Genomic DNA, 23,582 nt, shown 5'->3' on the forward strand with positions numbered 1-23,582 from the left:
GGGTCATCTGACCATAAATAGGTGTAAGCCCCTGAAGGTGGGGACCTTGCCCACACTGAGCAGAGCACCCAGCATGTAATGCCTGGACCATGAATACATGGTGACTCGGTGGCTTCCCCTGAGGCCCCTGTTCCCTCCAAGAGGGAAGGGCTGCTGCTTCCGCCAAGGCTGTTGGCCAATCCCTCCGTCTCTTTGTAAGCCCCCCTCTCCCACTTGCTCTCCTTCCCTCCCACCCCTCAGCAGCAGCTGCAGGAGGATGTAGGTTTGGAAAACTGGAATGAAGTCACACTAGGCAGTTGGATACTTAGTCAGCTACGCAAGCAACGCGCTGGGTGTTACTCCTTCCTGCCAGCTCTGCTTGTAGAAGGATATATGTTTAAGCAACTTAGCCAGAAAGAAATCCAGTGAAAATGAGCTATGAAACTTGGACATCCTGGAGAAATAATATTTACAGAGGAAACTCTTGAGACAAACTCTCACCAGTGCAACAACTTGGTGCTAGGGCTCAGGGCCGAGGGCTGAGTCGTGCGCCAGGCAGCTCTGTCTCATGTTTACCTCCATGGGGCGTTTACATGGCCAAGACGGGGCTCCTCAGACGGCAAAGTCAACTCTACCTACCCCCACAGCGAGACAAAGGGGCATTATTTAAGGCGCAGAACAGAAATGGACTAGAAAATAAAGGGTTAAAAAAAATAAGTCTTCCTAGGTGATCACGATGTGCTGGTGTAGGTTCATCATTTATAACAACTGTACCTCGCTGGTAGGGGGTGACAATAACGGGGAGACTGTGCCATGCAGGGGAGGGGGCACATGGTAAATTTCATACTTTCCCCGTATTTTTGCTGTGAACCTAAAACTGCTTGACAAAAGGAAGTCTATTAAAAAAACGTTTATCTTGACTACCCCAAAGGACTTGCCCTTTGGGGTTTCTGTTGCAGCTATAATGTGACTGACTTATAATAATGTGACCTACTTACACAGGTGTGCATGCTAAGTCACTTCAGTTGTGTTTGACTCTTTGCGACCCCATGGACTGTAGCCTGCCAGGCTCCTCTGTCCATGGGATACTGGAGTGGGTAGCCATTTCATTCTCCAAGGGATCTTTCCCACCCAGGGATCGAACCCAGGTCTCTCGCATTGAAGGCAGATTCTTTACCATCTGAGCCAAAAGTCCCAGGCGGCTAACATCATCATGGCTACAAAACGGGGTTCTGGATGGCCATCCGACATCTTGTGCAAGTCAGATCTTGAACATAAGGGGGACCAAGGAGGGAAGTGAATATGGCTTGATTTGGACCAATCTTTCTGGTAACTGTTCAAGGTATTTTATGAAAGAGAGGAAAAAGCAGGATATTTAAAACAGTCAAGCCTGGATTCTGGTCATGGTTTTGTCTACGATTCTAAGTACAATGTCTGGTAAAGGTACTCTTACCAAGCTTCAGTTTCCTCACCTGTAGGACAGAGCCAGTGCCACCTTCCTCCAGGGATGCTGTGAGAAGCGAGGATGTCACCTAAACACAATAAAAATGATAGCAATTTTACTGGACACTTCTAGGTGTCAGATCATTAAACCTCACAACTCCAGGGAGCAGACACTGCTATCATTACAGATAAGGAAACAGAGGTAAATACCATACCCAATCATTACACAGCTAATACACAGCCAAGCCAGAATTTAAATTCATGCAGTTTGCTTCTTGAGTCCAAACTCCAGTTTTACACTATTTATACCAAGATAGAAACTAGCAAGATGCCTGGCACATTGTAGATGATCAGTAAACAATTAATTATTCCCTTCCTCTGGTCTCTCTGGAGAAGGCACTAGCGACCCATTCCAGTACTCTTGCCTGGAAACTCCCATGGACGGAGGAGCCTGGTGGGCTGCAGTCCATGGGATCGCTAAGAGTTGGACACAACCGAGCGACTTCACTTTCACTTTTCACTTTTATGCATTGGAGAAAGAAATGGCAACCCTCTCCAGTGTTCTTGCCTGGAGAATCCCAGGGATGGAGGAGCCTAGTGGGCTGCCGTCTATGAGGTCACACAGAGTCAGACACAACTGACGTGACTTAGCATCAGTAGCAGTTTGGTCTCTCTTAAATATACAGGGTTATGCTGAGAAACTGATAGAAAACACATGTGAAAGTTCTCTGCAAATCAGAGGTCAATGAAAATACTGAGCATTGAAAAAAAATTTTATTGAGATACGTTCACATACAATTCACCCATTTAAAGTATGCCATTCAGTGGTTTTCTTAAGAGATTTGTGCAACCATCTCTACAATCAGCTTTCATCACCCTAAAAGAAACCCTATACCTCTTAACCACAGTTTCCCCTTCTCTCTCCAAACCCTTCCTCAGCCCCTGGCTACCACTAATCTACTTCCTGTCTCTATGGGTTTTGCCTATTCTGGACATTTATTTTAAGTGGAATCATACAATATGTGGTCCTTTGTGAGTAACCTTCACTTAACATGCTTTCAAGGTTCAGCCATGTTGGAGCATGCACCAGTACTTTATTCCTTTTTATGGTTAAATAATATTCTGTTGTATATAGCACTGTTATTAAATTTATTTACATGCTTTTGATACTGCTAGTGCTGGAAAAAACCTCTAGAAATTGAATCTAAATCATTCCAATTTTACTAACAGGGAGACTGTGGCCTGAAAGTTAAGCAACCCAGCCAAGGTCCTGCTCATAAGTGGCAAAGCCCAGCCTTGAACCTTACAACTCACAACTCGGGCGCATCTTACTTCACTCCACAAAGCATTATTGGAAACACAATTCAAAATGTGCAATTACTAATGATGGGCCAACAGAATCATCTCTGCAAAGATTAGCCTAACACTGTCCACTCTACAAATACACACTGGCTCTCCCCAGGGTGCAGAGCACCATGGGAGGCACTGGAGACTGAAGGGGAAACAGGACAGATAAAATTCCTGCCCTTTCTTCCAAGTGTACACTCCCCTGGGGAGGCAGAAATAAACGAGTAAAGCCCTCACCAACAAAAATAAGTGCAGGCTAAGTGCCATGAAGGAAACAAACCAGGAAGGAGAAAGACAAAGATACAGGGACTAGGGTGCCAGGGCTCCTGGGGTGGGGGTTAAAGGACTTGCTGTGCAGAGTGTTATGGGGTACTTATGGGGGCAAGGCCTCTCTGAGAAAGGGTTTTTGGGCTGAGGCCAGGGGGAAAAGGACCATCTTTGTGACTACTAGAGGAGAGGAGATACCAGACAGAGGGCAGAGCCTGGAGAGATTGGTGTGGGAAAGAAGTGGCGTGGCTAGAGTAGTGACTCAGTGATCGAGTGGTGGGACCCAAGGCTGGAGAGAGGAGGCCTCTGGCCTGTGCTCTCATGACTGTCTCTCAGAGCTAAGCAGAGTCAGGAGGCCTGGTGGCAAAGGAGATTGTGGCTTCTGGTTTTCTTCTTATGAGTTAAATAAACTCTGCTCACTAGAGGAAGCGAGTGGAGGTCGAGTCTCTGCAGCAAAGACTTTCAAGGACAAGAGAACTGAGTCTTCAGTAAGGGTGATGTAACTACGTATCACCTTTGGGATGAATCAGAAGATAAGGAAAACAGAGGGAAATGAGAAGATACAGACATACTAAGAAGGAAGTGTTAAATGATTACCACACATCCACATAAGGGACACAATTCAACTGGCAAAGATGGAGGGTAATCCTTCACTGCTTCCGTGGAAGGATTTCCAGTCAGTTTTAACTGAAAAACACAGGTATAGGACTGTAGGGTATCTCACCATTTGTGTAGGAAAAAACCAAAAATACCAGAGGGATAAAATCTATTTCTCATACATAAAATCTCTCTAGAAGAACACACCCAAAATACACCTAGGAGGAGTTTCCTTGTTTGTCTCTGTCTACCCAGGAGAATGTATCCCAGGGGAAGGGCAAGGATCCTTGTCTGTTTTGACCCCCATCAATTGGGAGCAAGAGGTTGGAAGGGGCAGGAGGAAGACATTCACCACCTCCTCTTCTCTGTTTCCAAGTCTGAAACATGGGAATACATTTCTGATTCTAAGAAATTAAATAAAAAATGAAAACAAGGAAAAGCAATGAGGGGCCTAGGGGTACAAACTGAAGGCCTGTGTTCCTTCTAGCATCCCCTGCACCTCAGCCTCTGACAAAGCTGAACCTTAGAGAGGTCAGCTGACTCCCAAAGAACTATTGGGTGCTCAGTGGTTCCCAGTCCAGATTTCACTCCTAATCATAACAATGATTAGGACCAATGAAATTGTCCCGAAGTGGGCAAGGCACCATGGAAGTATCAGTCAGTATAACTGGAGAGGGGGTAACTCAGAGCATCTCAGTCTTTACCCTTAACCTCAGTGTTTCCCAAGCTTAGCACTACTGACTTTTGGGGCTGAATAATTCCTTGCTGTGAAGGGGTTCCCTGGGCACTGTAGGATGTTGAGCAGTATACCTGGCTTCTACTTGCTAGATGCGAGTAGCACTATCCCACCCTAGCTGGGACAACCAAAAGAGTCTACAGACATGGCTACTTGTCCCCTGCAGAACAAAATCATCTCCAGGTGAGAACCATCACTCCCATCCCGGGTACCTTCTTCATTCTCCCTGTCAGAGGTCAGGATTTCCCCTCTACCAGTACCCAAGTGGGGTTGCCCCAGAGGCAGGGGCTTGACTGAACTCGTGGGTGAGCTCCTTGAGTTTCATACGTGCCAAGCAACCTAACTTCCTGGGAACCTCTTCCATCTGGGAAAATAACACTATTAGATTTTGAAAAATAATAATGTGTCCATGAAAAGCACACATGAAAGGAAGGCCAAGGCCATAAAAAGCACTCCTGCCAAAGCAGGTTGAGAACTGAAGCTGAACAGCCTCAGGCTGGCCAGCTGCCGACTCTATGGTACCCCAAGATCGGTCGCTGGGATGCTGGATCCAGGGAAGTGAATGAGCTTCCTCCCCTGACCCCGCCCTGTAAAGTGCATGTGGGGTCATTTTGTAACAAACGAGGCAGAGACGGGTGGGCGAGCCTGCCACCACCTCTCCTTCCCTCGAGAACATGACTCCCAACAGACGGCTTTCTTTGGAGGGCAAAGAAAAAGGAACTGTATTTCTATGTTTTGATTAAGATGAGGCTCATCCTTGAGGGCTCTGTGAGATGAATGAGCAGAATTTTCCGTGGCTAACTGTCCTGGCTGCCAGACTCTATCGGCAAAAGCTTAGTGTTTATTTACTTTTGCTCGTGTTATTTTTATTTCAGTTCAGCTGCAACTCAGTGCGGAAAGCGCAGGGGAGGTGTATATTAAGAGTACGGAGACTGGCCAGTTCTTGGCCATGGACACCAACGGGCTTTTGTACGGCTCAGTAAGTATGAGGCTGACATGCTTCCAGACTCAGCCAAGGTTTGAGGTTTCCAGAAATCTTGTTACATGGAGTGATGCAAACTATAAAGCATCAATTAGTCTCTGTTTGTTATTTTTTCCAGCAGGATTCCCACCCTCCACAATGCCTTATTTTAGGCACAAACATAAAAGAGTTTCTTGCGGTATTCTCTCAAAATACTCCAACATATTATCACATAAACAAAGAGAAAACATTGATTGAAATTTTAGAAACTCCTCCAGTCACTTGCTCCAGAATACCCAATCCCACTTCATTCATTCCAAAAATGCTTTCTGAGCATGTGCCATGGGTTATATAGGTATGGCTCTTATGCTTTTTATAAAAACTGTAGAGCCCAGACTCTTGCAGTTGATACATCATACATAAAACTTTTTAAACAGTCCTTTTATTCTGGAAGGGTCACCTAAAAGGATAAAAAGTTTAATAAGTTAATTCAACAAACATGTAGCAATGCCTCCTGTGTCTAAGTGCAGTTGGGTACAGGGGTGAGAGGAGGGTGGGGGTGGGAGTGGGGGGGGTAATGAATAGACACATCCCTGCCCTGGAGCAGCACGGTCCAAGAGCTTATTCAGTGGCTAAAATCCTGCTCCTTCCCTCTTTTACTTAAGGCTTTATACACGTCTGACGCAGTACATATTGATCTTTGTGAGAAAGGAAGGAAACAGGGGCAATTTGATTTTGTCCCTATTCATATCTCTGGTAAACGATTTGATATTCAAAGAAAGCTAAAGCCAATGGCTGCACGTTTTGGAATTATCTCTGGATTTCAATCATCCCTCTCTGTAGCCTAACAACTGAACATTAAGGCTTCACCAAACCCCCTTCTTCCCTTTTATGAAGATATCTACCAAAAGGCAGCCAGCAGGGGAATTTCAGTCCAGGGCTCTCTTTAACTTAAATCAAATTGCCAAGTGGCAATGGGAAACTTTTTCTTGAAGCTGGAATTTCAGCCAGGGCTTAGGATCTGAACACAGTTCAGATCTTTTTCATGCTGCCCACTAGGGCTCAGCAGATGAGACCATTGGAGGAACGAACAGCTGACTCCTGTAGGCTGTTTGCTGAAATACAGGTTGATTTAGACAACTTGAAAGGGTTTGGAGCTAGGCAGTGACTGGAAGTGAGAGTAGATTTTTTTTTCAGGGCAGATCTTCCAATCTGTAATGAAATCAATAGACCAATCCATCAATCAGTCTCAGACTTGTAACTTAATCTCGTATCTCTGCCAGTTTGGCAAGTTACTCACCTACTCTGAGCCTTATCTGAAGCAAGGACCGTAATGAACAGTAATTACCGCATACTTACATAGGTCAGGAGAGTCAGAGAGACAACACACACAATCCACACACATGCAGCAATGACAGCTATAAGGCAACTGGTTTACAAATTCTTTACCTTCATTATCATGTTATATGTTACAGTTTTATGGCTTTTCTTCCTTTAAGTCAATCCTGATATTTATTATAACCTTCTCTTTCTTGCATAAAACTTTGATGGAGAATGCCCCTAAATTCCATTTCCTCTAGGACTGAAACACCTGCTTCTCTAACCATAGTCTTGAATGTCACTGATTCACCTGAAATATACCCAGGGTGATCTTAATATATCACTATTTTCATATTCCTAAGAATATGAATTTTCATCTGCCTTCATTGATGAAGTGAAGTTCTAAAATATCTCAGAGCTCTGCCCCATGTTCTTAGCCAATAGTAGGTATTCATTTATCCAGATACAAATTTTTATACGTGGAAAAAAAAAGTACGTATTTTTAAAAAGTTTGAAAGGCTCTAAAACATTAATATATTTATCTTTGGGAATGGTGAATGGATGACTTTATAATACGTGAATGTTTTTTGTATTTTCCAAATTTTCTTTTTTTTTTTAATGCAAGACACAGAGCGAGGTTTATTTCCAGCTAGCTGGGGTCCAAGTGTCCGCCCGACACAGCAGGTTTCAACAAGGACCCTGAGCACTCAGAGCCAAGGGGTTATATAGCATTTTCAAATCATGATATTTCTAAATTACCTAACTCACAGGAATTTTCTTTACACACACACACAGCTGTGCCTATCTCTCTCCTGGGGTCTTAAGGAGATAAGTTTATCAGACCTATTTACCTAATTTTCAGTGTCGAAGCTGCCCACATTCTTGGTATTTAACTTGCCTTCCTGGTACTTAAGATTAACTTGTCTTCCAGGTTTTATCTAGTTCTTCTTCCCTCAAGTCACATACTCAGTAAAAATGGTTTTTCCGGCCTCTAAGATGGCCGTTCTTATGCTAACCCATTCTTACATTCTTCCCTTTTCTGTGTTCAAACGGAGGAATCTTCCTCCGTAGGTAGAGTTGGATCCACGGATCATTATACATCCTTCCTCAAAAACAATTTTAGGAATCTTTACTTAAAAACAACCTTATCTTAAAATGGAGTAACTTCGTGGGTATCTGTCACCTACGTAATTGGGGGAAAGCATGACATGGGGTCGCAAAGAGTCAGACATGACTGAGTGACTAACACTTTCACTTCATTCTTTTTCATGCTAAATATAAAAAATTAACTAGAACAACAGGCATGAATCAGCTGTTAATCCTCAGGCCCGTGGCACTGCACGAAGTGCACAGTAAGTGCTGACAAATCCTGGTTGAAGCACAGATACAGCATCTCCAATTTGGCCTCTGACTCAGCCTGTGACTCAGCAATTCTGTGTGTGTCAACTGCTCTTGTGTAATAGACACATCAGGTGGGGGACGTGGCCGTCCTCAGCTTCACCACAGCACCCGGGCCTGACACACACGGAGGGCTGTCATAGGGTGAGTCCTCCCTGCAGAAGAGTGGATAACCCACCTGGGCCAAACACTGCCAACTTCCTCCCACCCCCATGATGCGCATCAGACAGTAATGTCTGAGCAAGTTCCTCCAGAGGCAGCAGAGTCACCCAATCAAATATTACATCTATATCCTAGCTTGTTCCGGTCTAAAGTTTCTCACCCAGCTGTCACTGCACTAGACTACAGATGAATAAGGAGCAGAATGCATTCTGTTATTCTGTTGTTGTTCAGTCACTCAGTCGAGTCCAACTCTTAGAACCCCATGGACTGCAGCATGCCAGGCTTTCCTGTCCTTCACCATCTCCCGGAGCTTGCTCAAACTCATGTCCGTTAAGTCAGTGATGCCATCCAACCATCTCGTCCTCTGTGGCCCTCTTCTCCTCTTGCCCTCAATCTTTCCCAGGATCAAGGTATTTTCCAATGAGTAGGTTCTTTGTATCAGGTGGCCAAAGTACTGGAGCTTCAGCTTTAGCATCAGTCTTTTTAATGAATACTCAGGGTTGATTTCCTTCAGGACTGACTGGATTTCCTTATGGTTCAAGGGACTCTCAAGAATCTTCCCCAGCACTACAGTTCAAAAGCACCAATTCTTAGGCACTCAGCCTTCTCTTTATGGTCTCTCACATCTGCATATGACCACTGGAAAAACCATAGCTTTGACTTGACGGACCTTTGCTGGCAAGGTAATGTATTTGCTTTTTAATATGCTGTCTAGGTTTGTTATCGCTTTTCTTCCAAGGAGCAAGCATCTTTTAATTTCATGGCTGCAGTCACCATCTGCAGTGATTTTGGAGCCCAAGAAAATAACATCAGTTACTGTTTCCATTGTTTCTCCATCTATTTCCCATGAAGTGGTGGGACGGGATGCCATGATTTTAGTTTTTTGAAAGTCGAGTTTTAAGCCAGCTTTTTCACTCTCTTCTTTCACCTTCATCAAGAGGATCTTTAGTTCTTCACTTTCTTCTGTAAGTGTGGTGTCATCTGCATATCAATATCAAAATATTGATATTTTTCCCAGCAATCTTGATTCCAGCTTATGCTTCATCCAGCCCGAATTGCACATGCAGTACTTCCTTATAAGTAAAATAAGCAGGGTGACAATATACAGCCTTGATGTACTTCTTTCCCAATTTGGAACCAGTCCATTGTTCTATGTCCGGTTCTAACTGTTGCTTCTTGACCTGCATACAGATTTCTCAGGAGGCAGGTAAGGTGGTCTGATATTCCCCTTTCTTTAAGAATTTCCCACAGTTTGCTGTGATCCATACAGTCAAAGACTTTAGTATAGTCAATGAAGCAGAAGGAGATGTTTTTCTGGAATTCTCTTGCTTTTTCTATGATCCAATGGATGTTGGCAATTTGATCTCTGGTTCCTTTGCCTTTTCTAAATCCAGCTTGTACATCTGGAATTTCTTGGTTCACATGCTGTTGAAGCCTCGCTTGGAGGATTTTGAGCATTACTTCACTAGCATGTGAAATGAGTGCAACTATGAGATAGTATGAACATTTTTTGGCATTACCCTTCTTTGGGATTAGAATGAAAACTGACCTCTTCCAGTCCTATGGCCACTGCTGAGTTTTCCAAATTTGCTGACATATTGAGTGCAGCACTTTCACAGCATCATCTTTTAGGATTTGAAACAGCTCAGCTGGAATTCCATCACCTCCACTAGCTTTGTTCATAGTGATGCTTCCCAAGGACCACTTGACTTCACACTCGAAAATGTCTGGCTCTAGGTGAGTGATCACACCATCATGGTTATCTGGGTCATGAAAATCTTTTTTGTGTAGTTCTTCTGTGTATTCTTGCCACCTCTTCTTAATATCTTTTGCTTCTGTTAGGTCCATACCATTTTTGTCCTTTATTGTACCCACCTTCACATGAAATGTTCCCTTGGTATCTCTAATTTTCTTGAAGAGATCTCTAGTCTTCCCCATTCTATTGTTTTCCTCTATTTCTTTGCATTGATCACTTAGATAGGCTTTCTTATCTCTCTTTGCTATTCTTTGGAACTCTGCATTCAGATGGGTATATCTTTCCTTTTCTCATTGCCTTTCACTTCTCTTCTTTCTCAGCTATTTGTAAGGCCTCCTCAGACAACCATTTTGCCTTTTTGCATTTCTTTTTCTTGGGAATGGTTTTGATCACCACTTCGTGTACAATGTTAGGAACTTCCATCCATAGTTCTTCTGGCATTCTGTCTATCATATCTAATCCCTTGAATCTATTTGTCACTTTCACTGTATAATCCTTTTACGTAGTTCCTTGCTAATCAGAGATAACCTTACTGAATACTTTAAATGAACTCAAGAATGTGAGTACATTCATCACCTACTTGGTGAGCACTTCTTATGTGCAAATTCTCTGTGTTGGGGAGGAGACACAAGGCTGACAAGATTCCATCTCTTTCCTGTCAGTAGGACTGACAGTTTGTACAGACAAACATGCTCACCAATAGAGAATAAACAATAGGATTGGAAACCACCAGAAAGGGACTAACCAACCACTGTTGAGTGAAGAGAGAATACAGATATCACATGACTTGGAATTGGAGCTAAGTCAATGCAGAGCACATGTATTTTAAAACTCCTGTCTTATGTCCAAACATAATAAATGTATTCTAAAATCTTGACAAATAGGAAGTGCCAAGAACTGGAATTCCTCCCATTCTAACATGTATTTTAGCAAAAAAAAAAAAAGAAAAGTAATTGTTGGCAGATATTTTCAATGTAATTGCACAATTTAAAATGTTTTAACTATCTATCTAATTAATAAATTGACAGCTGCATTGGATCCTTTCATGTGGATATACCTCTCTCCACTTAACCAATCACCTTTCCATGGGTATTTACATTGTTTCCCATGTTATCATTATAGCCAATATTTCAAAGGCCATCTTTTGAAAATATAGTTTCACACTGGCTCAACTATCTCAGAAGTGTCAATTCCTAGAAGAGAAATCAGAGTCAAGGGTAATGCATCTTTAAATTTTGATGCGTATACAAGTTCAATTCAGTCACTCAGTCGTGTCCAACTCTTTGCGACCCCATGGACTGCAGCACACCAGGCCTCCCTGTCTATTACCAACTTCCAGAGCTTGCTCAAACTCATGTCCATTAAGTCAGTGATGCCATCCAATCATCTCATCCTCTTCATCCCCTTCTCCTCCTGCCTTCAATCTTTCCCAGAATCAGGGTTTTTTTTAATGAGTCAGTTCTTTACATCAGGTGGTTAAAGTATTGGAGTTTCAACTTCATCACATGCAAAAGTTCCCTCAAAAAGTTTCCACCAATTTATCTGTGACAACAGTGTGTAAAAGTGCCTATTTCCCACACTCTCCTCAATACTAAGCGTTGTAAATCTTTTTAAGATTACTATAACCAACATAAGTTAAATCATTTTTTAATTTGCATCTTCTTGCTAGTGAGATTAAATATGTTTTCATAGGTTTATCACCCATTTTTAAAACAGCAGAGATAACATGCCATTTTGATAACATCCTAAATCTATATCCATATGGCCTATCTACGTCTCTGTATGCTCATACATAAAGATGTATGGAAGGAAGTTCATCAACTGTTAACAGATACCTATATCTGAATGGGTATGCTTTGGGGTGATTTTTTTTCTTTCTGTTTTTAAAGTGAAGCTGTGATTTTTACAAGTACCATTCTTTTGATAAGTAGCAAAACATAAAGTTATTTTCATAAAAAAAAAACCCTTTATGTTCCAGGACATATTTTGTGCACTCATGTTCATAATGCACAAGGCAATTGCACCCACTCCAGTACTCTTGCCTGGAAAATCCCATGGACGGAGGAGTCTGGTGGGCTACAGTCCATGGGGTCACAAAGAGGCGGACATGACTGAGCGACTTCATTTTCACTTTTCACTTTCATGCATTGGAGAAGGAAATGGCAACCCACTCCAGTGTTCTTGCCTGGAGAATCCCAGGGACAGGGGAGCCTGAAGGACTGCCGTCTATGGGGTCGCTCAGAGTAGGACACGACTGAAGTGACTTAGCAGCAGCAGCAGCAGCATGTTCATAATAGCACTAAAGTAAAATCCTGATGTTGTTAATGAAAATCACCAGGGTATAAAGTAAAATTGGCAGGTTTTCATTTACTCCTCAGGATTACACTTAAGAATGTCCCACAGCATCACAATCTGGTTTCACCTATTTTGGATGTTTTTCACAGTCAAACCTAGGTGTCAGGTCTCCACAGAGACAAAAGTTCAGCCCTGGCCACCTCATGCGATGAGTTGACTCACTGGAAAAGACTCTGATGCTGGGAAGGATTGGGGGCGGGAGGAGAAGGGGATGACAGAGAATGAGATGGCTGGATGGCATCACCGACTCGATGGATATGAGTTTAAGTGACCTCTGGGAGTTGGTGATGGACAGGGAGGCCTGGCGTGCTGTGATTCATGGGGTCGCAAAGAGTCGGACATGACTGAGCAACTGAACTGAACTGAACTGAACTGTCCTTGAGGTACCTATAGTCATTTAGGATTTCCTCCATGAGAGAGTGCAGGGTCCTGAGCACAACAGATGCGAGAAGAGCTTACGTAACAGGAGACGTACACTGAAGGCTCACTGAAGTCCTCATTTCTATCCTCAGACACAGGTTCCATTATTTTTCCAGTATTTGTTTCACTGAACAAAAAAAGTGAAGCACAGAGAGCCTCACTGACTTGCCCAAGGTCACACAACTAGTAAACAGAGGAACCCCATCTAAAACCACTCACTAATGATTCTACTCTCTCTGGTTTTATTATTTTTTTTTAGCAGACACCCAGTGAAGAATGTTTGTTCCTGGAAAGGTTGGAGGAAAACCATTACAACACCTACATATCCAAGAAGCATGCAGAAAAGAATTGGTTCGTTGGTCTCAAGAAGAACGGAAGCTCCAAACGGGGTCCTCGGACTCACATGGGCCAGAAAGCCATCTTGTTTCTCCCACTGCCAGTCTCCTCTGATTAAAGAAATCTGTTCTGGGTGCTGACCATTCCAGAGGAATCTGAAGGGGTCCTCACCTGGCTGACCCCAGATTGTACCCTTTACCATCGGCCTTGCTAACTCCTGGCCCACAGAGCCTAAACCTGTAACGCGCTTCTAAATGCCCAGTTCACTATTTTTAGAGCCCTTCGCCCTGGCACAGTATGGAACTGAGGAACCAAATGGCTTTTAGGGGCCAGCTGGCTGGCTACTCTGGGTCTGGTTTGGAAGTCCAGTTGCCTCTGGGCATCTGCTGCTGGCTGAGCCTCTCAATGCATGGGTGGGGCCAAATGAAGTATGAACAGGGGGCTGCCAAGTGGGTTGGGAGTAACTGCATGCAATTCCCTCTACAGAGTAAACCCTGCCTGTGAGTCCCCCGAACATCTGGCATGACTCCCTTTCATCCTTTCAATCCATCACGAATGTCAGCAGAAAAGCTGATGGCTAGGTTGGAGGAAGGCAGCTTTCCATGAGTGGAAACATGGATGAAGAAATCCCGTCTCAAGAACAGAAGGGATTCCAATGACAAGGGGAGGCTGACTAGATTCGAGTGGGATTTCAGAGCACAATCCCACTGGGAGGATTGTGGGAGGCTCAGGCACAGGAGCAGAGAAGGCAATGGCAAGCCACTCCAGTACTATTGCCTAGAAAATCCCGTGGATGGAGGAGCCTGGTAGGCTGCAGTCCGTGGGGTCGCTAAGGGTCGGACACGACTGAGCAACTTCACTTTCACTTTTCACTTTCACACGTTGGAGAAGGAAATGGCAACCCACTCCAGTGTTCTTGCCTGGAGAATCCTAGGGACGGGGGGAGCCTGGTGGGCTTCCGTCTATGGGGTCACACAGAGTCGGACACGACTGAAGTGACTTAGCAGCAGCAGCAGGCACAGGAGAGCAGAATGAAGGCACAGCCTCAGGAGCTGTTACAATGCCTTGACTTCCCCCTGGTCATTCAGCAGCAGGAAGCCCTTGGATGATGTCAGGTGGAGAGCAGAAGTGGGTTCTTGATAAAAATCAGGTTGTCAGATGTTGGGAAATTCATTTGTGTCTGGGGAGTGAGTGTGGGAGTGATAAGATAGGGGAAGCATGGGCTGAGAGGATGTTATTCTCCAAAAAGGACATTCTAGAAATGAGAAGGAAAGAGAAAGGGACACCATGACCTGTGTGTGGGCACCAGAAAGTGCAGGTTTGGGGGTCCTGGGGCACTGCTTACAAACCATAGAGCATCTTGTTTTGACTGCAGATTATGGTTCAATAGGTCCGTGGTGGAGTTTTCCCATTTCTTACAAGCTCCTAGGTGCTGCAGATGCTGCTGCCTATCCACTCCAACCCCAACACATTAAATAGCAAGGTCCCTAAAAGTGTTATTCAAATATAAGGGGGCTCAAACCCAGACCCCACTCAACACACCCTTAAAAATGCATGCTCCATGGATCTTCCTGCACTCAGGTAGTTATGCTTGAGTTAAGGATTGTGGGTTTAAAGCACTTTGGCCCAATGCCTATAAAATGCCCATTTAGAAGATATACAAAAGCATACTTCAAAAATGTTAAACCCTCACAAACAGCTTTTCCGAAAAGGCTGTTTGTGTGATGATTACTTATATAAATATGCTTCCTGCTTCAAGAAAACTTGACCCAAGTGGCTAGCAAATTAGAAACACCATTCATCTCTGACATGACACTGTTGCCATGTAAAGGCCTTTAATAAGCCATTTAAATTTACTGTGAGATTGTACCTTTTAGTCATATTTAAAAATATATAGCTCAAAGGCAGTTAAACTGATTAGTATTCAGCCATTGAGAATGATAATAATAGCATATGCTATATAAGGTCCTTAATTATCTACTACTTAGACTACTACATTTACCTTAGAAAATGAGATTTCTCTTTGTTTTTCACTATGGTGTTATAAATTTTCTTTTGAAAATGGGGACTCTTGAGCAATGATATAATTGTGTATAAAAACTGATGTCTTATAATGATTTTCAGTAATTATTAATTGAAAGATAATTCCTTAGTAATTGAACTATTGTGAATAAGAAAAATGGCAATATGTGAAAGTTCAGCATGATACTACAATTGAGGAACTAAGTTAACACTACATTATTAATATAATCCTGCATTTGTACAGCAGAACATTTCATAACTTTTTCTGTTTTTGTAACTTGGATAAGACAATATTATTTTATTTTAGTAAGTCTTTGCAGGCAAGTTGGGGATAGTGCAGTGTGGCTTGACATCTCTTGACTATGAAGATTTGGCCAGGAAAAGGTACCCAGAGAGGAATTCTAAGATATTTATAATGGTCCATAATTTTTAGTTTATGAATCAAATTCAAGTATAACATTGGCCAAGAAAAATTAAAACTGTGGCTAAAAGATGAGACAGAAGTCTGTGGTTGCAAAGACCCAAAGCATTGAGAAGAAACATTACTGTGAACTTTACAAGCTCAGCCCAGTTGTTATTTATGTATTCGCTCAATGAGTAAGTGCCAAAGGTGTGCCAGGCATTTTATTGGGTCCTGGAGCCCCTGGGAACATTGTCTGCCTGGTTTGCTGCTGTATTCTCTCCCAGGGCATTATACAGTGTTTATAATGAAAAATGCTGAGGATTCATTTCTTTCAATCAAGTAAAGACCAGAGAATCTGTAGGTTACTGCTGAATAAACAACTCCCAGAAACCAAGATTTTGGAAGAATTAGCAACCCCCAGCTTGAGATAAACCTCTATCAAAGTGTCAGGATATGGCCAGGTAGGTACCTAACACTGCAACTGCAGAACCATGTCAGTTCAGGGGGATAGCCTTCAAATCAATGAAAAGGCCTTCCGAACTTATATGAAGGAAGTAGGTGGCAGTTCCCTGCGCTGTTTTGAACATGTTCTCATTCCTCAAACATGGAGCATTCCTGTTGCTCTCTCTCTCCCGTGAGAAAGTTGCGCAGCCATCTGCCTGTCAGATGCCTGTAGTGTGGATTCATTTTCAAGTCAACTGTTACGAGTTGCCTGGCATTCTGTACAAAGCATCAGGAGGGTATATGCTTCTGATTGTTTTCAATGTGATAGTGGAGGTGGTGGAAATCTGTTTCCTCAGAAGGGGTGATAATTAAAGCCTCCTATGGCTAACCATGTGGACTTAAAAAAATCTGACTAGAGCATCCCATGTTACTGAAGATAAGGGTCCGTGCTTTGTGCTGGAGGAGATGGAGCCCAGGTCCTCAGCCTTGTAAAGCATACTGCTTAAACCAATCAAGTTCCTGGGCTGCAAAGCAGACCTCAGAAGAAGAAGGTGCCTGTCATTCACATCACTGTCTCTCTTTTTTTGCACCTTAAAAATATCAGTAAATGTTACACTTACAGGCGAAAACTTTTCTCTTGGTTTTTGAACGTCACCGTGTCTCATCTTCCTATGCAAGGACTTAGCCGGCATCCCTGAGCTCTGGCTGCTTTGTTTCCTACACTTAGCTTGTTACCAGATACGAGACTTTGAAGGTTGATAGGAAAAACATTTTTTCATTTTGTTTGGAAACCTAAGGCAATAACGGTGCTTTTACAGGGATCCATTAAGGAAATATATGCAGGAAATTTGCCCCCTGAAGGGCCAAGGACCATTACTAACTTGTTGTTGTTGAGTTACTAAGTTGTGTCTGACTCTTTGTGATCCCATAAACTGAAGCACCCCAGGCTTTCTTTCCTGTCCTTCCCTATCTCCCAGAGTTTGCTCAAACTCATGTCCATTGAGTCAGTGATGCCATCCAATCATCTCAACCCTCTGTCACCCCTTCTCATCCCTCTGTTGCCCCCTTTTTCTCTTGCCCTCCATTTTTCCCAGCATCAGAGTATTTTCCAATGAGTAGGTTCTCTGTATCAGGTGGCCAAAGTATTGGAGCTTCAGCTTTAGCATCAGTCTTTTCAATGAATATTGAGGATTGATTTCCTTTAGGATTGACTGGTTCAATCCCCTTATGGTTCAAGGGACTCTCAAGAATCTTCTCCAGCACTACAGTTCAAAAGCACCAATTCTTAGGCACTCAGCCTTCTCTTTATGGTCCAACTCGCACATCTTCACATGACCACTGGAAAAACCATACCTTTGATTATATGGATCTCTGTCAGCAAAGTGATGTCTCTGCTTTTTAATATGCAGTCTAGGTTTGTCGTAGCTTTTCTTCCAAAGAGCAACCATTTTATAATTTCATGGTTGCAGTCATGAAAGTGAATTTCATGAAACTGACCATCAGCAGTGATTTTGGAGTCCAAGAAAATAAAATTAGTCACTGTTTCTACTTTTTCTCATCTATTTGCCATGAAGTTAGATTTCTGATGCCATGATCTTAGTTTTTTGAATGTTGAGTTTTAAACCAGCTTTTTCACTCGCCTCTTTCACCCTCAACAAGAGGCTCTTTAGTTCCTCTTCCACTTTCTGCCATTAGAGTGGTATCATCTGCATATTTGAGATTGTTGATATTTTTCCTGGCAATCTTGATTCCAGCTTGTGGTTCATTCAGCCGGGCACTTCACATGAGGTACTGTGCATATGAGTAAAATAAGCAGGGTTACAATATACAGCCTTGATGTACTCCTTTCCCAAGTTGGAAAAAGTCCATTGTTCTACATCCAGTTCTAACTGTTGCTTCTTGACTTGCATACAGATTCCACAGGAGGCAAGTAAGATGGTCTGGTATTCCCAACTTTTTAAGGATTTTCCTCAGTTTGTTGTGATTCACACAGTAAAAGGCTTTAGCATAGTCAATGAAGTGGAAGTAGATGTTTTTCTGGAATTCCCTCGCTTCTTCTATGATCCAGTGGATATTGGAAATTTGATCTCTGGTTTCTGTCTTTTCTAAAGCTACTTGGATAAATCTGGAAGTTTTCGGTTCATGTACCATTGAAGCCAGGCTTGAGGATTTTGAGCATTACCCTGCTAGCATGTGAAATGAGCACATTACATGATGGTTTGAACATTCTTTGGCATTGCTCTTCTTTGGGATTGGAATGAAAACTGACCTTTTCCAGTCCTGTGGACACTGCTGAGTTTTCCAAATTTGCAGACATATTGAGTGCAGCACTTTCACAGCATTGCCTTTTAGGATTTGAAGTAGCTCAGCTGGAATTCCATCATCTCCACTAGCTTTGCTTGTAGTAATGCTTCCTAAGGCCCACTTGACTTCACACTTCAAAATGTCTGGCTCTAAGTCATTTGTCTAATGTCACACCATCATGGTTATCCAGGTCATTAAGACCTTTTCGTATAGTTCTTCTGTGTATTCTTGCCACCTCTTCTTAATATGTTCTGCTTCTGTTAAGTCCTTGCCATTTCTATCCTTTATTGTGCCCATTCTAGTATAAAACAGTCCCTTGGTATCTCCAATTTTCTTGAAGAGATCTCCAGCTTTTCCCATTCTATTGTTTTCCTCTATTTCTTTGCACTGTTCACTTAAGAAGGCTTTCTTATCTCTCCTTGCTATTCTTGGAACTCTGCATTAGGCTGGGTATATCTTTCCCTTTCTCCTTTGCCTTTCACTTCTCTTCTTTTCTCAGTTAATTTTAAGGTCTCCTCAGATAACCAATCTGTCACCTTGCATTTCTTTTTCTTTAGGATGGTTTTGGTCACCATCTCCTGTACAATGTTACAAACCTCCATCCACAGTTCTTCAGGCACTCTGTCTATCAGATCTAATCCCTTGAATCTATTCAACACCTTTACTATATAATCATAAGGGATTTGATTCAGGTCATACCTGAATGGCCTAGTGGTTTTCCCTACTTTCTTCAGTTTAAGTCTGAATTTTGCAATAAGGAATTAATGATATGAGCCACAGTCCACTCCAGGTCTTCTTTTTGCTGCCTGTATAGAGTTTCTCCATCTTTGGCTGCAGGGAATATAATCAATCTGATTTCTATATTGACCATTTGGTGATGTCCATGGGTAGAGTCATCTCTTGGGTTGTTGGAAGAGGGTGTTTGCTATGACCAGTGTGTTCTCCTGACAATACTGTTAGCCTTTGCCCTCCTTTATTTTGTACTCCAAGGCCAAACTTGTCTATTACTCCAGGTATCTCTTGATTTCCAATCGCCTATGATGAAAGGACATCTTTTTTTGATGTTAGTTCTAGAAGGTCTTATAGGTCTTCACAGAACTGGTGAACTTCAGCTTCTTTGACATTAGAACCTGGTTGAGGTACAGACTTGAAATACTGTGATGTTGAATGATTTGCCTTGGAAATGAACCGAGATCATTCTGTCATTTTTGAGATTGCATTATGGACTCTCTTGTTGACTATGAGGGCTATTACATTCCTTCCAAAGGATTCTTGCCCACAGTAGTAGATATAATGGTCATCTGAATTAAATTCACCCACTCTTATCCATTTTAGTTCACTAATTCCTAAAATGTCAGTGTTCACTCTTGCCATCTCCTGTTTGACCACTTCCAAATTACCTTGACTCATGTGCCTAACATTCTAGGTTCCTATGCAATATTGTTCTTGACAGCACTGAACTTTACTTTCACCACCAGATACATCCACAATTGAGCATCATTTCCTCTTTGGCCCAGGCTTTTCATTCTTTTTGTACTTATTTCACTCCTTCCCAGTAGCATATTGGACACCTACCAACCTGGGGGCTCATCTTCTGATATCATATCTTTTTGCCTTTTCATACTTTTCATGGGGTTCTCAAGGCAAGAATACCAGAGTGGTTTGCCATTTCCTACTTCAGTGGACCACTTTTTGTCAGAACTCTCCACCATGACCTGTCTGGGGTAGCCCTGCAACACTAATTCTTCATTGGAGCATGCAAAATTATGCTACTATTGGAAAGCTAACCAGCTTGCACTTGGCAAAGATACAGTAACTTGAAAAAAATTTTAAAGCTATACTTAAAATTTTCTGTCAATGGAAAGAAAAGCAAGCATCTCCTGAATCTTCCAGAACTTTGATGTGGGGTTAGAGGTCTGCCCATTGGATTTTCTGACATTAACACATTAAAAAACATCTTAAATAAACTCCTAAGTCCATATAGTCAAAACTATGATTTTTTAGTAGTCATGCAGGGACATGAGAGCTGGCCCATAAAGAAGGCTGAGTGTCAAAGAATTGATGCTTTTGAACTGTGGTGCTGGAGAAGACTCTTAAGAGTCCCTTGGACTGCAAGGAGATCAAACCAGTCAATCCTAAAGGAAAGTAACCCTGAATGCTCATTAAAAAGACTGATGCTAAATCTGAAGCTCCAATACTTTGGTCACCTGATGCAAAGAGCTGACTCATTGGAAAAGACCATGATGCCGGGAAAGACTGAGGGCAGGAGGAGAAGGGGGTGACAGAGGATAATATGGGTTGGGTCGTATCATCAACTCAATGGACATGAGTTTGAGCAAACTCCAGGAGATGATGAAAGACAGGGAAGCCAGGCATTCTGCAGTCCATGGGGTCGTAAAGAGTCAGACATGACTGAGTGACTGAATAACAAAATCTTATGACTTCTTATTCTTAGGAGGAAGGACACTACATCCTAGACATTGTGAAAGAATCAGATCACACACATGCACCCTCACACATATGCAAACATATGCATACACTTGCACAAGCATGCATGCTCACATGTGTACATGTAGCTATAAAAAACAGTTGGGTGGTTTTTGCTCACTCTGTGAGTTATGTATCACGATCGATCCCTCCTTTTCCTTCTAAAGTTGCCTAAAGTAGTAGTTTTCTACTTTTTAGAGCTTAAGCAACCATAAGAACTACATTTTCTATCCCATTCTCTAACATAGTACATATATTGCTTTTAACATTCACATAATTGAAACCAAAAAATGTAAAACATTACATATATGAAATGCACACTGAGATTTTTCTATTACATTCCCCTAAAAAATGCTGGTCAAACATCAATTAAATGGGGTCACAGCATTCAGGGTCACAACCACAGATTAAAAAACACTGGCTTAATGCAACCAATCTCCTTCCCATAGATGACTGGACCCTACTAGGCTCATGTATTTTGACTTTAGTGTTTTCAAAGACATGGTATGCTCTTCAGTCAATGACATAAATCAAAGCAAGATCCTCTATACCCACCTCCTAGAGTAATGGAAATAAAAACAAAAGTAAACAAGTGGGATATGATTAAACTTAAAAGGAAACTAAAAACAAGGTGAAAAGACAACCCTCAGAATGGGAGAAAATAATAGCAAATGAAACAACTGACAAAGGATTCATTTCCAAAATATACAAGCAGCTTATACAATTCAATATCAGAAAAACAAACAACCCAATCAAAAAGTGGGAAAAAGACCTAAACAGACATTTCTCCAAAGAAGACATACAGATGACTAACAAACACATGAAAAGATGCTCAACATCACTCATTATTAGAGAAATAAAATCAAAACGACAATGAGAAATCACCGCATACCAGTCAGAATGGCCATCACCAGAAGTCTACAAACAGTAAATGCTGGAAAGGGTGTGGAGAAAAGGGAACCCTCTTGCACTGTTGGTGGGAATGCAAATTGATACAGCCACTATGGAAGACGGTATGGAGATTACTTAAAAAACTAGGAATAAAACCACCATATGACCCAGAAATCCCACTCTTAGGCATATACCCTGGGGAAACCAAAATTGAAAAAGACACATGTATCCCATTGTTCACAGCAGCACTATTTACAACAGCTAGAACATGGAAGCAACCTAGACGTCCATCGACAGATGAAGGGATAAAGAAGCTGTGGTACACATGCACAATGGAATATTACGCAGCCATAAAAAGGAACGCATCTGAGTCAGTTCTGATGAGGTGGATGAACCTAGAGCCTATTATACAGTGAAGTAAGTCAGAAAAATAAATATAGCATACTAACGCATATATACAGAATCTAGAAAGACGGCACCGAAGAATTTATTTGCAGGGCAGCAATGGAGAAACAGACAAAGGAAACAAACTTATGGACACGGGGAGAGGGGAGGAGAGGGTGAGCTGTGTGGAGAGAGTAACATGGAGACTTACATCACCATATGTAAAACAGACAGGCAATGGGAATTTGCTGTATGTCTCAAGATACTCAAACAGGGGCTCTGTATCAACCTAGAGGGGTGGGATGGGGAGGGAGATGGAGGAAGGCTCAAGAGGGAGGAGATATATATATACTTACGGCTGATTCATGTTGATGTTTGACAAGAAAACAACAAAATTCTGTAAGGCAATTGTCCTTCAATTAAAAAATAAATTAATTAAAACAAAAAAAAAGATATATAAGACATAGTTTGCTCTTGAATAAACAACACAAAGGGACATCCTGTTACCCAGGAACCATCTGTTTTAAGGGCATAATGAATTCTTTTCTCTGGTTTGCTACTAATCATGCAAAACAAATGCAGTGATGCAGATCCCATGGGCACCCAGTGCTGCCTCTAATGCTGGTCTCAGCAGATTTCTGCTCTCAGAGCTACAGAGACTCTGACCCTCTCCCCTCCTGTGTAGCCTGGTGGGTGACAGTCCATGGGGTCACAAAGATTTGGACATGACTTAGTGACTAAACAACAACAAGAACAACCTCCTTCTATGGAAAGCTCATGACTTCGGGGTTTGAGGTCATCCCCTCCCTAACCCCCACTGTCTTCACTTCCTGCCTCACTGTTGACCCCACAATTCCTATTTCATAAACATTTCTGAACAAGAAATGAAAAGTGGACTAAGCCAGGAAAAGCCTAGAAACCCAGGGCCTCTAAGCATCCTCCCCAGTCCCCATCACTTTCTAGAAATGATGCTCTTATCTACTTAAAAAAAAATGTATATACCATTCATGACTCAGTCATAAGATAAACATCACTACTACTGGACTATATCTTATTCAGAGATTCAAAAATTTGCATCCTTGCTGAACCAACCAGAAAGTGTAACACTATGCTCTAAATATTTGAGGGGTTTAGGGTGACTGAGAATTGACCTCTTATGGATGCTTCTTACAAGTGAACTGGACTGCAAAGAGAAAAATATAAATGAGGTCACCTTTCATATTTCTGGCAGGACAGTGATGGCCTGTCTGCCCCGTGTGAAGAGAGGAGGGGAATCCCAAACCTTAATTGCTTTTGGATTGTTAGGATATTAACAAGCATGGTAAAAGTGACACACTAAACAAAGATGTGCCCCTAACTGGACTTTTAAAAATTAAAAAAAAAAAAATCTTTTCAGGAGCATTCGTGCAAAGTAAGAAGCCCAGCCAAGCAGTGGGATTTGTATGTTTTCCATTTCACAATTACTAAGGATTTGTTTGACAAGTATTAAAGTTGAAATGATGGCTCATAAAAAGTGGCACACTCCCCTTCTTCCGACTTGGCTCCCTAAACCTCTTCTTCACCCCCAGAA

General features: G+C 42.2%; 1 protein-coding gene and 1 long non-coding RNA gene across 6 annotated transcripts in view; one reads left to right on the forward strand and one right to left on the reverse strand.

The window, feature by feature from the left end:
• FGF1 (fibroblast growth factor 1) overlaps positions 1-22,296 on the forward strand; it is a 136,153-nt gene extending 113,857 nt beyond the window's left edge. For all 4 annotated transcript variants that reach the window (XM_055431380.2, XM_055431381.2, XM_055431382.2 and 1 more), the window contains 2 exons: positions 5,245-5,348; positions 13,001-22,296. In XM_055431380.2, the coding sequence (XP_055287355.1) occupies positions 5,245-5,348; positions 13,001-13,195 (299 nt within the window). In that variant the 3' untranslated portion in view covers positions 13,196-22,296. The remainder of the gene's footprint in view (positions 1-5,244; positions 5,349-13,000) is intronic.
• The window catches only part of LOC129559537 (uncharacterized), a 128,487-nt gene that overhangs the window by 12,453 nt on the left and 92,452 nt on the right, over positions 1-23,582 (reverse strand). For both annotated transcript variants that reach the window (XR_008686563.1, XR_008686564.1), the window contains exon 2: positions 1,452-1,511. This is a non-coding gene — a long non-coding RNA (uncharacterized LOC129559537). The remainder of the gene's footprint in view (positions 1-1,451; positions 1,512-23,582) is intronic.

This window comes from Moschus berezovskii, chromosome 8 (genome assembly GCF_049115385.1).
Source record: "Moschus berezovskii isolate FMDL1 chromosome 8, NW_MosBer_1.0, whole genome shotgun sequence".
NCBI classification, from domain to species: domain Eukaryota; kingdom Metazoa; phylum Chordata; class Mammalia; order Artiodactyla; family Moschidae; genus Moschus; species Moschus berezovskii.